The 17,863-nt window shown below is 32.4% G+C and overlaps 3 protein-coding genes across 4 annotated transcripts in view; 1 reads left to right on the top strand and 2 right to left on the bottom strand.

Moving 5' to 3' along the window:
• LOC105364454 (elongation of very long chain fatty acids protein 4) overlaps positions 1 to 8,429 on the top strand; it is a 28,915-nt gene extending 20,486 nt beyond the window's left edge. Inside the window, exons 1-7 of one of the 2 annotated variants that reach the window (XM_011502371.1) lie at positions 169 to 527; positions 4,584 to 4,665; positions 5,340 to 5,527; positions 5,814 to 5,894; positions 6,127 to 6,298; positions 6,608 to 6,885; positions 7,841 to 8,427. In XM_011502371.1, the coding sequence (XP_011500673.1) occupies positions 4,587 to 4,665; positions 5,340 to 5,527; positions 5,814 to 5,894; positions 6,127 to 6,298; positions 6,608 to 6,885; positions 7,841 to 7,984 (942 nt within the window). In that variant the 5' untranslated portion in view covers positions 169 to 527; positions 4,584 to 4,586 and the 3' untranslated portion in view covers positions 7,985 to 8,427. Of the gene's footprint in view, positions 1 to 168; positions 528 to 4,583; positions 4,666 to 5,339; positions 5,528 to 5,813; positions 5,895 to 6,126; positions 6,299 to 6,607; positions 6,886 to 7,840 lie in introns of those variants that run through there. The other variant, XM_011502370.1, reaches the window with a different exon arrangement.
• Positions 8,430 to 10,128: 1,699 nt separating this feature from the next.
• On the bottom strand, positions 10,129 to 13,116 carry LOC105364453 (uncharacterized). Its single transcript, XM_011502369.1, has 5 exons — positions 12,263 to 13,116; positions 11,823 to 12,160; positions 11,114 to 11,610; positions 10,796 to 10,950; positions 10,129 to 10,700 (listed from the first exon to the last, which is right to left on the bottom strand). The coding sequence occupies exons 1-5, from the start codon at positions 13,103 to 13,105 to the stop codon at positions 10,161 to 10,163; spliced, it is 2,373 nt and encodes a 790-aa protein (XP_011500671.1). The 5' UTR covers positions 13,106 to 13,116; the 3' UTR covers positions 10,129 to 10,160.
• Positions 13,117 to 13,200: 84 nt separating this feature from the next.
• On the bottom strand, positions 13,201 to 15,298 carry LOC105364452 (zinc finger BED domain-containing protein 6). Its single transcript, XM_011502368.1, has 3 exons — positions 15,010 to 15,298; positions 13,913 to 14,872; positions 13,201 to 13,825 (listed from the first exon to the last, which is right to left on the bottom strand). Exons 1-3 carry the CDS (start codon positions 15,296 to 15,298, stop codon positions 13,458 to 13,460), a joined length of 1,617 nt encoding a protein of 538 aa, XP_011500670.1. The 3' UTR covers positions 13,201 to 13,457.
• Between the last annotated feature and the right edge of the window lie 2,565 nt (positions 15,299 to 17,863).

Here is a 17,863-nt window from a genome sequence, read left to right as displayed (position 1 = left end):
TCTCTCTCTCTCTCTCTCTCTCTCTCTCTCTCTCTTTCCCACCGGTTGCGTCTTGCCCCGCGAAAATCAGACAGTGGAGGAGGAGGAGGAGGAGGAGGTGTAGGAGGGGGGTGGTGAAAGAGGAGGAGGGCTCGGCTCGACCGCCGGTCGGTCCTGGTAAAAATATTCGAGCTCACTCGAATCGGTCATCGGCAGGTGCACGGACGCGTTCGACGGTGTTCCCTCAGTACGGCCGTTCTTCCTTCGTTTTGGTCCCCGATCGCCCGATTCCCCTCCTACCTTCACGCGGGCACTTTTGGCCTCGTTAGCCGCCGCGTGGACCAAAGTTATAAAGCACGGCTGCACGCCTGGGACTTAGACGTCGCGGTTCAAGCGACTCGCTGCTACCGCCACTGTCGCTGTCGCTAACACTGTCGCTGCTCTACGCGAGAGGAAGGGCCATGCGAGCACCTCTCGCTTGAGACTCAACACCACGAGAGACTTGCACCTAGCCTTCGCCGCGGCCCAGGTGCCGGTGTTTCGCCGAGGTAAGCGCAACCCCGGACGGATTATCTGTCCCGTCAGGGCACAGTGAGCTTCTTCTCATCGACTCGTCCAGCGGGATATTTTGTGTCGTGTTTCCAAGAGTTAGACAAATTTCTGGGGTGTAAATCGATGATCGATTTGATAAGTGAGCGTGCGTTCTAATGGGCGCAATCACATGAAATCGTGAAATGGATTTAAAGGAGAATTTTACTTTTTATTGCGAATTATCTCTGCACATTTTTCGATCCCGTAAATCGATGCTCTTTAACTCTCGTGACTATTCAAAGTACAGCAATGTTCCTTAAGCTCATTGAAGCCTCAATTTACCTGCTATTGAGGTCCTTCCTTCGTAAAAGATACACAGTGTTGATAATAAAGGAGAGAAACGATATAAAAATGGTAATATTGTATTGAATTGATTCGGAAGGAGATTGGCTTTACACTGTATAATTGGGTACCAGTATCGGACAGATCTCGGTATCGCTTGAGGTCCAATCGATTAAATCAATGTTAAAAAAAGTTGTAGGTCGAGAAATGTTCTCAAAGTTTCTCAAAGGTATCTTATTATATAAATTTATCGATGAGTTAAAACATACAAGTATGGTCATGTAGTTTAAAAAATTTCTTTTATACGTTTCCTTTGCAGAACACTGATGAAAGTTTAATGTGAAATCTTGTTTCTCTCGTATGCTTATTACAATGTTGCTTACCTTAAACATTTATAGGATTCGAATAAATCGTAATATTCGTTAAAAATAAACATTAATTTTAAAAAGAAAAAAAAATAAGTGAAAATGCAATGACTTGGACTTATTTTTAAATAAATTATTTGATATATTTAGGTTATTGATTAGGATTCGCATTACTTTGCGGCTAAAAACTTTAACAATACCTATTAATCGCGAGTTATGGAAATCCATAAATAAACAACAATGAAATTTAAACTATTAAATTTATTACTTTACTATGTTTAATATCTTATTTTGCCAGTTACAGAAGTAAATATATGTAAATATTTATTCCGTTAACACAGTTGAGAACTCATTTAGTCAACGGTCTATTATCATTATTTTTCACGCCTATTATCGAGAACATTATCGTAACCACATAGCTTTGGCTTACAGAAAATGCAGACGTAATTATACGCACGACGTTTGTTATTTATATCGGCACTCATTACAAATACCAATAGCGTCTGTATTATCATATGCACATAAATAATTAACCGACATATTAAATAATAATACTAAAAAGTCGACAACTGAAGTCTCGTTACTGATTATTTAAAATTAACACAGCGCATTGTAATTATTTGTCATTTTAATCGAAAAGTATAATACAATAGTCACATTTTATAAGCGTATTATAATTATGAGGTATAAAATAGAAAGTTTGGCCAAGCGAAAATTAAAGTCATTTTAAACGTGTGCCTTGGCATTGGCGTGAAATTTTAAACATAATTAGCAAATTATTGTACACGCACGAGTGCGTATAAGCTAACGATCACGAGTAGTTAATGTCGTTAAACTTTTTTATGTTATTTATCGATCGACTCGACTTTGCGATAGATTAGTACGGATAAAATGGCAGGACGTTTGCCGCTAAAATAACATTATTGGACGGTGGCTAATTGGCGAAGGGAATCGCGATGTCGACGCATAAAGAAAGGGGGAAGAGCCGCGATACTCTTGGCCTCGCCATACTCGACTCGTACTACTCGAGACGGCCGTCAGCCGTTAACTTTGATCGTCTTCAACGAGATCCGGGGGTTTCACACGAGCCAAAGGAATGGATGATCGACTGTCTTTTGGGATCGAGCGAGAGCTATGAAAACTCTCGCTCTCGGCGCGGCCAAGGCCCTCGGATCGCGATACGAGACGCACAATGGAGACGCGTCCAAGCGCCGAGGATCAATTTGCACTTTCTCCCGGCGAGCTGGGAAAAAGAGCCGCGGAGCCGCTTGGCTAGAGCTCGTGCCGTTTTCCGCAAGTGAAATTGCGCGCGTTCAACGATCGCCAGCCATGGGGTTATTATTACACGCACGCCTGCGCTCGGGGCCAGAAAAATTTTCGCGGCCATTGCTCGTTATAGGGTTAACGTCCCGAAGTGTCGTATGTAACATGAAAAACTTGCTCCCTTGTGGTTCTTGTCCCATTGATACGAGCGACATTGGTGTTTGCGTTATCTCGGCGTCCCACTCGGTTCGCTCACTGTTAATGAGCATTGACGAGTGAGGCCGTTACGATTTTAAGGATTGCATCGACAATTTTACATTGTAATTTTCATGCCTCTCTGCTTTATACAAGCATTAAAAAATAATATAGAACGTACGAATTCATTGGTTATTAGAAAGTTTGTTTGTACAAACACATTCGATCGAAGTTTTTTATTGACGTAAGTCTTGTGAGATAATAAAGTGTAAGTTAAAATTTATAAATAAAAATTACAAGCTCTTTGGCAAATAACCATTTGTAATTTGATTTACATTGACTTTCTCTCTAAAAACAAGATGATAGAAAATCTAACGCGCTAATAATAATAATAATAATAATAGAATGACGAATCTTAAAATGTAAAGTATTTCCATTCGGAGGTGAAAATACAGAGAATTTCTAGTGCATTGAACAGGATTACGTAATTATTTGATCAGTCGCGTTATCTAAAATTATTGCGCTTTGACAAGCATTTATTTATATTTCTCGATGAAATATATTTTAAGGTTTATATTAAATTATTTTAATTAAAGGGCATTTATATCAAAGGCATCTATATTAAAGGGCATTCGTTTTATTACCAATTGTCATTGAAATTCACGTAAGCACCTGCGCATACGTATTTTCATTGTTTGCAGTTTCGACTATTTCATCGTGCGCGTCGCGCACAAAATTTGCCAGCTCATGTTTTATCAATGTGCTTACAAAGTCCAATGCGAGAACAAGGATAAAGAATAATATCGGAAAACTTTACAAATATTTAGAGGAATTTTAATATTACCAGCTAACACTTTTCCGCAACTGTACATTTTTATTTTATTAATTTATTTATATTTTGTTTGTTTTTTTTGCCTTACTATTAATTAATCATTAGTTTCTAAGATAATTTTTCGTTGAAATATACTCTATTCTAGGAGAGTAATGACACGAAGCGTGTGTACGTGTGTGTAAAAAGCTATTTAATTCATTTGCTTTCTAATGTGAGATGAAACTAATTTTACGATAATTGGAAAATTAATGGAACGAGCTCCCGATAAATTCTATTTAAGTGATACTTTAATTAATTTGCCTATTTATTAGAGAAATCACCAAATGTAGATAGTGAGATAACGTCCGAGTGAAATTATTGCACAGATCACCTCTGTTCTTATATAACGTAAATTAGTACTAATTTGCTCCTGTTCACAGTCAATTATTGTTTAATATAACGACATCCAAGAAAATTATCACGACAAATTTGCTTTGATTAAACAAAGTAGCACGTTGTGTTAAGGCACATAAATGATCCAAGTGCATGGACCGCAAAGTTGTAATTATTCAATATAATGAATTTATCATAGACGTATTGATATGATCAAATCGAAGGAGAAATAGTGTTTTGTAAAGAGATATTTGTCTTTTTTTTCGGAGCACTCACATTTTTGTTGCCTATGATTTTATCGTGAATTTGAGAGTCATGTAATACCGCAAGTAGAATAAATTTCTTATATAAAACGTAATGCGAAGAAGTATGACATTAACCTTTGTCTATTATTTGGAAAATTCAAAATATCGACGTTTAACTTATCTCTCCTCGTGTACAAGTTCGCGCTTGATAAACATCCGGGCATCTGCTTTTTTTCCGTGCCTTTTTTTTCTTCACAAAGATTGCAAATTATTTCCGAGTGAGAGTAAAGTTTCTCCTCCCGCGGTCAGGTCCGCGAGTGCGCGACTCTCAATCATATCTCTAGACGCGGCCGCATAAAGCGCAAATTTCCCGGCAGCTGACCATCTACACCGATATAACAGAGGCGAAACGTAGCAGACAATTTACCTTATCACGTACGTTTGTTTTTACTGTTTCAGGCAATGGCAAGCCTCATCAATACCACGACGACTTTAATAAACGATGCCTACGACTATTATCTCTGGACGCTGTCATTGGCAGGTAAAGATACTCTTTTCTTTATTTTTATTATTTTATTCACAAAATTTCCTTAAATAAACTGCTTCACAAACTGTCTGCATTACTTGTTTCAAAATGTTATTATTAGTTTTTCTTCTTCATCTTCTTCTACTAGTACTTTTTTATTTTTTATTTATTTTTTTTTTAATTCAATACAAACCGGGTAATTTCATATTGTATCGCTAAGAACCATGATGGCACTGCAAGAATACGTAAATTATTTATAAAAGTGATAAATAAATGAAATGTGGAATAGCTCGGTTGATTGTTGAAAAATTTAGGTCGTTTATACGAAACGTTACACGTAAGTGTGTGTTAAAAGAGCGGTGACATTAATTTATGAGAGTTGCAAGAAATCGAAGTCCACGTATCAAATCCGAAAATGAAAGCTAATGAATTCGCCAACGAAATGGAACTGCATTCTCGGCGGGTCGTGGAACTCGTTTCGTAATTGCATGGATGGTGCATTTTTTAAATATTCCAAGTTAATTTACTAAAAGTGATCTGCTTTAAAAGCGCGAAGGAGAATAATTAATGCAAACGCGATTGAAGTAAGGCAGTTATTGTTAAGTAATTATTAAATTGATCTCATATTGCATCTGGACATTTCTTTAAACTTCCTTGGCACGCGTTTAACGCGTCCATTTAACGTGCAGATGAGAGAACGCGAGGATGGCTTTTTGTGGATTCGCCAAAGCCAACGCTTCTGTACACGTTGCTGTACCTCTTCATTGTGTGGTCCGGGCCCAAAATCATGAAGCAGCGAAAGGCATTCAAGCTTACGTGGGCCCTGGTACCTTACAACCTCGCCATGGCTCTACTCAATGCTTACATTGCCATTGAAGTACGTTCACATTATGTATTCCGCACATTCATTTATTATCTTTGGCGTGTTTATGTATTTCATTTCAATGACTTTTGGCAACGGGTGGCTTATCGATCGCTCACAATGTGATTAAAGACACTTTAGATTATAATATTATGATTAAGGAGACTTTTCAAAATGATATGTCGATAAACAGGCCACAGTCAACGAAAGAATTGTAAATCCTGGATCAATGGATTCCTTAATTTTGACAGGCATGCATTTGTATTTGCCGAAATTTTAATCGCAAACTTACATGTTACAGTTGTTCGTAGCATCTACCAAGTTACGTTACAGCTACGTATGCCAGCCGATAAGGCACATATCAAGGCCGGAAGAGTTACAGGTAAAAATGATAATTTTGAAGTAATCCGCATTCTTAATTTCTTTAGTAGTGCATTTATTTAGGGTGCAATTTTTTGTTTGTTTGTTTTCTATTAAATGCTAATTAGAGAGTACTAACTATATATGAGAGCCTTAATCAGTTTTAATAGTCGTAAAGTATGGATATAAAAATATAATTATTAATGTATTTTTACTTATAACGTATTTTTATCTTGAAATATCTTTGTTCGAAGATTGCAAACGCTGTTTGGTGGTACTACTTCAGTAAACTTCTTGAGTTTTGCGACACATTCTTCTTTATTTTACGTAAGAAGGATAACCAGCTGAGTTTCCTTCATGTTTACCATCACTCCACGATGTTCTCACTTTGGTGGATTGGTATTAAGTGGGTCCCGAGTGGTTCCAGTAAGTATATGCTTAAAAGTTTTATTGAATCTTTTTCTGATAAATGTTAAATTATTTCAAAAAAATCATTCTTTTGACTTTTTTGGAGCGACAATTTAATTTACATTTGCATCGACACCATTTTAATATAGCGATAATCTTACTACGGTATTTCGTACAAGTATATTGGCACTATGGAAAAGTTTTATGATATATTAGCGCATGAATAAGCTTCTCGTAATAAAAATGAGAAAGAAATTATGTACAATTTATATTGCTTAGCAAGTGTGATGTCACGCAAACTGATAGCGTAACGTATTGTTTTCTCAGCATTCTTACCTGCGATGGTAAACAGCTTCATCCACGTGCTCATGTACTCGTACTATGGGTTGGCAGCGCTGGGACCATCGGTAACCAAATACCTTTGGTGGAAAAAATACTTAACCATCCTCCAGCTAATTCAATTTACGACCGCTTTAATTCTTGGCATCAATGGTATTAAGTCAGGATGCGACTTTCCACTTTGGATGCAGTACGCCCTTGTTATTTACATGATTTCCTTCATCGTCCTTTTTGGAAATTTCTATGCGAAAGCTTATATTGCTAAGGTAATTTTTAATCCATACTTTTGAATATTTATATATATGTACGAAAATTCAAGCACGTTCATCAGACAAATCTTTTAGCAGAATTTTATTAATATATATATATATATATATATATATTATCTATCTATTTAAATTATTGCATTCAAAGGATTTTATGAACAAGAAAGCTAATAAAGTTAAAGTAAGTTGTTACATATCTAAATGTATTACTAAATGTATCTAATATATAGAACATCATTACTCGTAAACATGTGTATTTGTAGAAATTAGTGTATCAAGCAATGGGATCGAGCTAATAAGAATAATTTTAAAACTTACAAAAAGATCAAATCCAAAATATCACTCGTACTATGAGAAGTTTCTAATATTAAGTACATTTTTTATCTTTTGAAACAGAATACATACATTTTTTTGAAAAAAAAAAAAAATAATACCTTTCAATTTAAAAAATCTCTACGAGCATTAACGAAACTAAATAGACTGAAATACTCGATATTAAATTATCGTATTGTATTATCTCCTTAACATCACAAATAAATCTATTTCTAACGTCTAATACTATCACATTATAGTAATATGTATATTTAACCTTGACTTACTTGATGCAAGAAATCTGGCAGAATTATTGTAAAACTTATCGTACTAAATTGAAAAAGTCGAATTAATAATTATCTTGTATCCTATGTGAAGTATTTAAATATTCGTCTTGATACTTCATTCTTTACTGGCTATTTTGTTTACGTATTGTGAAAAATTCTAAATCAAATGCTTGAAAATTTATGTTTTACACTGACGAGTATGAGTGACACGAGCATGAGATAAGAAAAATGGCAAATTTAATTATTCATGAAGAAAAACCGTAAATTCAATGAAATTCGTCAAGTTTATGAGGATAAAAAACAAAATTGAGCGGCCAATGAAAACCAGAATAAATGTATGTAAATGTGCTTTTTAGGGCAAACAAGCGTACGCCGCGAAGCTGGAGAGACGACGACTGGCCGAGACGAAAACTGCCGGGAAGGAGGTGAACGGGAACGTCGCTCTGATTAACGGTCTCGGTAACGCCCACACAAACGGCGTTTCCAAGAAGCTCCAGTGAGCGGACGTCACCGCTATGAGAGCCTCTCCCCCATGCCCCCGAACCGGAGAACTCGTGAGAAGAAGAAACTCGGAGCGCGCGAGCGTGCACGATAAATCGATGATTTAGCGAGCTCCGTGAATTCCATATTTGTATAAACAATCTAATCTATCACACTGCCGTCAATGGAAAAGTGCAAACCCTAGGTCGACACGAGCCGATTCGGTATGCACGCGCTGGATAGCTTAAGCACGGCTACGGTGACGACTTTTCGTTTTACACGTTTAGGCCGAGTGAGCGAAGAAGAAACATTTTATCGGCATTAACAGTGACGACCCAAATTTGTTATCCAATCGTAGAAACGCGTTATTCTCATTCAATCGAAGATTTGTACTTTAAGCGTTATATATTTTTGGCAGGGGACGATAAATGCTTATAAGCGAGGCTTATTTATAAATTATTGCATTTTGTTCTTAATTTAATAAAAAAAAAATATATAAATAAATAAGTAAATAAATAAAAAAAAGGTGGAAAAATGGAAGATAATCTCCTTATAAATGAAACGTAAGGGATTGTATTTGCCTTGTTCGCGAAAGCGAAATACAAATTTTATCAAATTTTATCGAATGTAAGTTTTTACATGTAAAATTCGCATTGTACAGTCATAAAGTGCAGACTTGTCCAAGTTCTTTCTACCGTATATATACATACATACGTAATCGCACGCACGCACGCACGCACGCACGCACGCACGCACACAAACGGGCATACGCACATGTGTTTGTGTGTTGTTACGCGCGCATATAAAGTCGTTTAAAATTTTATACGACGCTTGAATCCACGTACAAAATAACCAAGTTGCACAATACGGAGTAATAATATTTATTTCTAATTTTAGTGTATAATGATAATTGCACACTGAGTGCAATTGTTTTCAATATAAGATATTTATGTAAAACTTAGTGCAATTATTTAGATGGATATTAAAATAAGAAAAAAAGCAAAGTATGAAAGTGCTGCGAGAGAAAGAGTAGACGAGCGAAAGTGTGCGTGCGAAAGATGCGACTAAATACAACATTTTCCAAACTGTTCGTGTAATGCGATGCGCAATTCACTATTAATAATACCACGTATGTTCAACATGATTTGGGTCTACATCCTGTTAGCATCGCGAACGCTAGAGAAAAAGAAAACGTTTTTTCAATGCAACCGAAAAAGTTTATAATTGTAAAAAAAAAAAAAAAGAAGAAAGGAAAGGATGACAAATGGTAATGCATAATTAGCTTGCGTTTAAAAAACGGCTTTCGCTATGATTTCTAATTAAAAATGTTCTTTCTGTGAGTACACTACGTACTTTGCATGGTAGACTTGGGCTACCAGTCTAAGACGATTTTTTAGTCATCCATGTGTCGACTTTGTGAATCATGTTTATTTGGTTTTTTTTTAAGCCGTGGGTAATAAAGTACGATTGATAAGTTAATCGATATCACCATGTAATGAATATCACTATTATTGTTATAAAAAGTCATTGCTGAGCAATGTTTTATTAGAAAAAAAAGGCATTTACATTTATTCATTCTTATAACTTCACCAATAATTGACAATGATATACTTATTTATCGATTAAAAAAGTATCTATATATCAATTTATATAACACAGAAAAAATTCTAGAAAGTATTTTGCATGATTTAATAGATATATATATATATTCAGTATCAAAATTCCATTTTACATTTTCAACGCACACTCGAATCATTGAATAGAAAAAATAAATTACCGAGCTTGTCCTTAAATCTAAATATTCAGTCAATTAACATGGGATTGACTTCTATCTCTTAGCAATAACGGAACTATAATTTGCCTAAGATGAAACAATTAAAATTTACATAAATCTTGATTTTGTTATTATCTGTGCATAAGCCTTGACTGTTAATTTTCAAATGTGTTTTAAAAAACAATATATATATATATATGTGTGTGTGTGTGTGTGTGTGTGTGTATGTATATATGTATGTATGTATAACCTATACTTAAAGCTAATGGTCAAATACAAAATATTTTCGCTTTTTGGGAAAAAAATTTTGGTACAATGATCTGAAAGATAATAAAGTTTAAAACTTTAGTTAAAATATCAACCTATTAATCTAAAATATTTAGAATCAGTGATAAATATTTTTATGAATAAGGTATATATGTTTAAGCTCTATTTCTTAGAATAACGACTGCTAACCAGACGGAACGAATTTTTCCGACCAATTTTTTAACCTGACAGACTAAAGCAAATTCGATTGGTCCAGTCATTGTATGGATTTTCGTCGTTAGCAAAAAACTGGATAGATCTTCGAGATCGGTATATCTAACGTTAACGATAAATCCATGTGTGTAATATGCTCTATATAGTTTTTTCAATTCTTGTTTGTCCAGTTGGATTTCCATTGGGACATTAGTTTTGTTTAGAATATCGCGAAGAATTGTGTCGGCGTGTCTGTTAAAAATAGTTGTTAATTCTAAGCCGGCTCGCCACTGAGTAAGATTATCTCTGAGATTCTCTTCGATTTCCTGTGTTATATCCTTCTCGGAGTCATTTTCTCGTGACGTTACATTTAAATCCACCGCTTGAACGCTTCGTGAACCTGGTGTTAAAGTATTGCTTATTAATAATTGCCAATCCTTGTTACTTTTTGGATCATACTTGAGATTCATTGGAGCAATCGATTTTTGAGTATTTTCCCAGATCTGCAATGTTTAATGATAGTTAAAGTTCCGTTTATTGGCCGATTATATTTTAACACCAATTATACGCTGGTTTTTAATCATTAAACGTTTCTTACATTCTGATAATTAATCATACGAGAAACGCTGATAAGAGCAGATCGATTATCTTGTAATTCATAATGATCGCCATTTTCAGCATCCCACAACAATACATTTGAATTTTCACCTATTGTAAGTGTAAAGGATGCCCATTTTCTCGTTTGAGAAGATCCTGTTAAAAGGAACAAATTACTCTTCAATTTTTGCTAATTTATTTAAAATTCAAAATTCAAAATTATTAATTAGTGGCAATTCATACAAGATTTCTCAGAAATATCCCTTAATCTAATCTTGAAATTACAATAAACAATTTTTCTTTTAAATATTTTTAATACCTAATATTACATATGACTGTAAGCCAAGGCCGTGCAGTAAATTTGCAAGTAGAGCAGACCGTCCGTAATGATCAACTTTATTTAAATTGAGAGCTTGTCTTGGTGTAAGAGGTCCATAATGAACGGGCAAAGGTGTCAAAAGCATAACAAGACTTGCAGCGGCTTCGGGACTTTCGATTTCCGCTATTTTATAAGGCACAACAAGACATCGTTGGATGGCTTTGGATAATGTAGCTATCGAATTATTATCAACAGGATTTGTTGTTCCCATTTGCTCCATCTTCATAAGGACATAAATTCTCGTATACGAATGTCCTGGACTAGCTTTCACGTATCCAAACGACAGAGCTGGACTATAGAGTGGAGACAGCCCAATCCATCGCTCTAATTGTTGATAATTTCTATGGCATTCTATTGGAATTCTTGCTTCACCAAGCCATTGCAAACCCCAAACTGGGTGTTGATCAAAGAGTCTCAACTTTACACAATGTTCAAAGCTTGAAAATTTAAGCATTTTTTATTACAAAATAGTTGAATTACTCCTTGCAACATAACATGCAAGTATCTTCAATTGGAGTTTGATAATACAGGAATATAATTATAATAAGTTTGCAACGCGACGTCATATCTTATTTTATTAAACGAATGTTGTTTCGTGAATGTTATTTTAAAGGCATAATGAGATGGACAAATAATATACTTTTAATACCTTATTTTTGAAGTCGGAATTTCAAATAGAAGTGTCTGCTGCCAGACAGGGGCAGATCCATCGGACGATGAAGTGCAGTTAATAATATTTTCCCACTCAACTTCAATAATTGGCTGCACAATTGCAGATTCCTCTCTAACTGGAACTTCAACGCCTCTCAACACTGTCACCGTAAGAACTTGCTTGCGACCAGCATGGTGTTTTGGAATTTGTGTGCTACTAAACGATGGCCTTAGCGGTCGCTTTTCTTGGAGCCAACTTCTTAACGATACGTCCAGTAAAGAAAACGTTGGTTCGTTAATGACAATAGCTGGTGGCTTTGGTAGGATTCTTTTAGCCTGTTATTAAAACATTAAATTGAAAAAAAAAAAAAATTAAATGACATATGACATTAAAGTGTAAAAGAATATTTAACCATGTACTATCAACACTAAACTTACTAAATTTTGCTTCTGAATTACATCAAGTGGTGAAGTAGGAAAACACAAAGCAGGATCTTGAAGTAGAAAATAACGAACTTGTTTATAATTATTGTCTCGTATCGGCTTGATAATGGAAAAACTATTTCTTGGGTCGTTCGGATCATTCCTCGATGCTGCATATAAATAGGTTGTTGATTCAGCTTTGGGATTCGAGCCAGTAACATTTAGTGAAATAGTACAAACCAATAATCCTGAGTAAATGCAGTCACTATTGTCACTTATTGCAAAATCAATTTCAATTTTTTTATGCTTAACGCAATACCCTGGGAGTGGAAGTGGTAACATACTGTGGAGTCCATTACGAGCTTGAACTTTTATAGCAAGATTACTTGAATCTGATAAGTTTCTAATAAATAGCTTATGCAATTTTCTATTAAACGGATGATTCGCTTTGCATATAACTTTATTCTTAAATAACAAAGCTACGGTTGTGATTTCTGGTACAGGCTTACAATCATTTTGATTTGGAAATATATTGACTTCTCTGATTGCAATTTCAAGAACTTTACCGCACATCCGGTTGTTTGATTCGAATACAATAGTTTGATGATCCAATAGATAGGGCTTCACGACATTGCTTGTTAATGGAGATTCTGATGAACAATACAGTCCATCGTCTTTGAATGAATCTTTAGGTTGAGTTTGTATTCTGCTATTATCTCTCGTTATAACTGATCTATCATCGAGCTGACGTTGAAAAAATGCTTTTTTATAGCAAAGAGTAAGATTTGTATTTTTTGCTCGTTTATCTTCAGATGTTGTAGCATAACCACGAATGAAATCAACTACTTTATCAGTCATATTAAATAAATCTTCTTTTTTTTTTTATTTATTTATTTCTTTTTATTATTTTTTTTATTTATTTATTTATTTTTTTTTTAATAAATACCCTACTATACAGTACTTCACATTTTTTTATTTTATAACTTTTAATAATTAAACTTCAATTAAACAGCATTATCCAGCTTGCATAATATTTTAAATCACAAAAATATTAAATTTCTTTGTATTTCCTTTCGTGTTGTTTCCATAGTAACGCAAATATGGCACCTAACTCTTACATATATTCTGAAGTATTTTCGAAATTTTCTTTTAATAACTTAAAATTTCTTACTTTAAAATTATAAATTAGAAAGAACTTGAGTTTGATTAATTACAGACATACATCAGCCTCAAATTGACTTAAATTATTATTGAGAAAACTAATTCTCATTAGGTCTAAAACATTTACTTGATCTGTTAATATATCAGCTCTTGTATCGGCAATGAAGCCTTGCTTATTAGGAAAAGCTCGCTCGGTACTAACTTGTACAGCTGGAATAGACAAGTATATTTTTGCTAATTGAGACAGCTTTGGAAAACGATTTGAATTATCCTTCCACCACTCGCTTATCACAGTATTCATTGAAACTACATTTTCACATAAATAGTATGTCAGTTCAGCCTCTGCCATTTTCTCAGACGATGTATCTAAATCCTTTTCTTTCTTGATATTCATAAAATATGCCTCCAAGAGCATGTCTGAAATATATTTAAATACAGGATTAAATAATAAATATAAATAAACAGATGATTAATGTTTACAGGCTTTTAGTATTTTTTTTTTACCCGTAGAATTATTGATCTTATCCGTCTTATATTTTACTTCCTTGTTAATAATATTCATAGACAACATTTTACTTTTAACTATATCAAATACAGTAAAATTCTCATCTTCTGATAAAAGTCGAGTCTTGAATCTTGGGTCAACTACCATTGCAATAATCATAGATTCATTTGTATTAATATGACCAAATCTTGAGCACATCGATCTAATGAGTTGAATGGACAACTGATTATTAAGATTCATGGATTCCATTAATTCTAAAATACCACGTATTGTGGGAAGGTATAAAGAAAGCGGAGGATACATTTCTTCGCTCATTAAAGTACTAGCTTGCTTCAATAAAGAAAAAACTTCTATATAACAAGATATCGATTCCCAATCTGCTTCTGTTAATTTTTCCGGAGGTGATGGCAATTCTTGTAAGAATATATGAAGCGTAGTACGTAATTTTAATAAATTGTCAAACATTTCATAAATCGAATTCCACGAAGGTACAATTTCATCTAATATACTAGATGACTGGAGATACGACTTATTTGGTGCCGTGTCTAACGACGTCCTCGACCATACAGCAGAAACTAGGAGATGACACTTTGTCACTAAATTATTAAAGTCATTGAAATTCTTCAATACATCATCAACGGTTAATTGAAGAAGGCGCGCAAAACAAGGTATTCTAACCCATTTATCATTCATGGAAACAGCTTTTACTATGTTATATCCGTTTGCTGTGACAATGTGAATATTGGTCTTCTCTTCTGAAAATTCGTACTTAAGTAAAACATTTTGTATCAAGTGAAACAAATCTTGAGCTGTATTCCATGTTTTTGGTAAGCTTTCGAGCTGCAATAAAAAGTGCCTTGGTTCAAAATTTTCAGTCCAATAATGCACTGAAACTGTCATATGGTCTGCGATACATCTACCAGTCCAACCATCTATCGTTAAAGCTATTGCATTGACGCCTAAGGAAATAAAAATTTTTCTTTTAAATCTTGTACACATTAATTGTTTAAATATTATATATGATATCATAAGTTATTTATATACTGTAAAATATTCATAATACTAGTGTATTCATTAAATCTGTACATAGTAATACCTTTGAGGTCATTTTTTATGGTTAAAGACATCTTTTTCTTAACTTGATCATACATTTGAGGGATGATGACTTCCAGCAACTGCTTTTCACTAGGAAACTGATAAAAAGGCTCGACTACTTTTAGGATATCTTTTAAGCCTTTCATTTCCATTGGAGTAATTGGAAAAAGATCAAGTACAAGAGAGAAAGCTATGCTCTTTGTAATGTCTTTGAACTTCTTCCATACTTCCTGAAAAGACGGCGTGTAGTTTTTCACTTTTACAGCCTGAATTTTTATGTTTTTGTTCATCATTAACTCAATGAATTATTGCTATTCATAAATAAGATTTATAATGAGAAATTTGATTGTTAAAATAGTAAATTGGATTCTAAGAAAATCATGACTGATAATAACGGCAAAAACTTTGTTACAAATCTTATGTCCTATAGAATTAGAGTTTAGATTTCGCGGGCGCGCTTTTGTTATTTGCTTTACCAACGCGAATATGTCGAGATAATGGGTTTTTCATTTATTTGGCCCAAACAATATTATACAATAAATAAATACATAAATAAATACATGAATAGAAATAGTGAAAAATTTGTACTTTATATACTACATATAAATATACACTAAAATATAATTGTTTTTTGTAATTGACATTAATCATTTTTTATCTTTGGTGTTGTTTGTTTAATAAATTTTACGGCAGATGTCGACACACAATACTTTTGGCAATTCTAACTGAATTTTTCCAATAGATGGCAGCAACAAATTCATATCCTCGGTATCCTTAATGTTCTTCACTTTGGAAACAAAAATTTCGTCAACTTTCATAGTGGGAACGTCATTGCTTGCATCAACTACAGTTTTAATGATTGATAATTGAAAAATTAATAATTGAAATATTTTCAGCACTGAACTTCACAGTAACGTAAATAAATTGATTGATTAAGAACAGAGATATTTTATAGATGGCTCATCGATAAGAATAGTCAAAAAGTAATTTTAATTATGCTACTACGTAATTCCATAACTATTATATATATATATATATATAAAGATTTTAAAATTTCGATAATATTTTGATTAAAAAACAAAAACAAACAAAAAAAATATGAAATTTTAAAAATCTTACTTAATAATATAAAATTCAAATAATATAATAATCCATATTAAGCCTTAACTGTATTTTTCTTTTACATCTACATAATTTCATTCATATTTTTAAAATTAACGATAAAAGACTTAAGTTTTACAAATATATAAAATACATAGATCGTGTTTAAAGAGATAAAATAAAGAATTATAGAAATTGGATAATAACCGGGTTTAATTTTGAAAATAAATGTTTTATTTCAGGCAGTAAATGAAATAAATGAAAATATTTGATTATGAATAAAGTAATAAAAATAGTCAGATACAAACTAATGTAATAATATTTTATGAGTACTTATTTTCACCAATATTGTGTTTATTTCAATGATGAAAATAGTCTTCTAGTAGACATTAATTATTTATATTTACGATTGATATTAAATATTTGTATATTTGTAATTATATTCGTATGATACATTTTCGAGACTTTAAAGTTTTTTTTTTTTTTTTTTGTTAAAGTAAATTTAAATATAAAATTAGTGAACTATATTTTATTACTAAATTGCCACATAAAAATGTATTTGCCATATTATGTAGTAAGTTTTATATACTTTTCCTTTGTAATTTCTAAAGTACTGATATACTATGTACACCACAATTTTATTTCTTTTTTTTTATGAATTACGCTTTTAAAAAAAATGTATTCACTTAAATCATATAATGCATCATAATTTACTTACATCAATTTTTTTTTATACCCTCATATATTTTTTGTTTACATACACTTGATGAATTTAGAAGGATAAGATTTTAACAAACAAAAAACATCTATATCACGTTCTATATAATATATGTATTATGAGTAATTCAATTTTTTCAATTTATTTAATTTAAATTATTGTAGTGTTAGACATGCAAATATAAATCTTTGGCTATTTATATATAACGATTAAAAAATATATAAACATGTTTTTGTTTCTATTTGAAACTATTGAGAATAAAGAAGAATAAATTAAATAATCGGGCTTGTTCTATGTGTTATGGAATAAAAATCTATTGGAAATAATAAACTCAAAGTTGTTCTATCTAAGAATATAATTTGTATTTAAATCGTTAATTTGGTTTTGTCATTAAATTATTGTCGAAAAATTTGTGTAAATATTTCTAAATATTTTTAAGTTTGATTTACTCATTATAACATTTATTATTAGCATAATAATATTATAATTTGATTATAATATAATTGGAATTTTATTATTTATTATACGTATGTATATATATATATATATATATATATATATAATAAATATGTTATTCATAATATTGCTCTTAATATATAAATAAAGACCAATACAGAATTATAAAGAAATGCCGGTTTTTTTTACATGTATCCATAAAGAAAGTTAAATATTTAAGACAAAATATTCATACTTTAAATTAGTCTTTTGTTCTGATAATGGAACGACAATGTATCGTTATCTCAAACAATATACAATAATAAGAAAAAAAAAAGAAAAAAAAAGAAAAGAATAATTTATTTCGACAATATGTTTGCATAATTACTAAAATCAATCGATTTACGTAATGTAATAAATGCCTGTTTAGTTTCGAGAATGGAGCTTCAGTTCTGTCATGAGTAGTGCAGCTAACATAGAGATTTTAAAGTAAAAGGCAATATACTTATCAGTTGACTTTAATTGCAGATAAAAAGTTGTGCAAACTACTATACGAAAAACGTCGCGAGAGTAAATAATATTAAAATGAAATAAGACATTA

This window comes from Ceratosolen solmsi, unplaced genomic scaffold (assembly GCF_000503995.2).
Source record: "Ceratosolen solmsi marchali unplaced genomic scaffold, CerSol_1.0 scaffold39, whole genome shotgun sequence".
NCBI classification, from domain to species: domain Eukaryota; kingdom Metazoa; phylum Arthropoda; class Insecta; order Hymenoptera; family Agaonidae; genus Ceratosolen; species Ceratosolen solmsi.
The sequence above is the reverse complement of the archived record's forward strand: the minus strand, read 5'-3'. Positions and strand labels throughout refer to the sequence as shown.

Coding starts and splice junctions, on each gene's coding strand:
- LOC105364453 (XM_011502369.1), bottom strand. CDS start 13,105: ATGACTGATAAAGTAGTTGATTTCATTCGTGGTTATGCTACAACATCT. Junction 11,611..11,822: donor ATTCCGACTTCAAAAATAAG/GTATTAAAAGTA, acceptor TAAATTTTCAAG/CTTTGAACATTGTGTAAAGT. Junction 10,701..10,795: donor GTATGATTAATTATCAGAAT/GTAAGAAACGTT, acceptor TAAACATTGCAG/ATCTGGGAAAATACTCAAAA.
- LOC105364452 (XM_011502368.1), bottom strand. CDS start 15,298: ATGAACAAAAACATAAAAATTCAGGCTGTAAAAGTGAAAAACTACACG. Junction 14,873..15,009: donor CATAAAAAATGACCTCAAAG/GTATTACTATGT, acceptor TTATTTCCTTAG/GCGTCAATGCAATAGCTTTA. Junction 13,826..13,912: donor TAAGATCAATAATTCTACGG/GTAAAAAAAAAA, acceptor AATATATTTCAG/ACATGCTCTTGGAGGCATAT.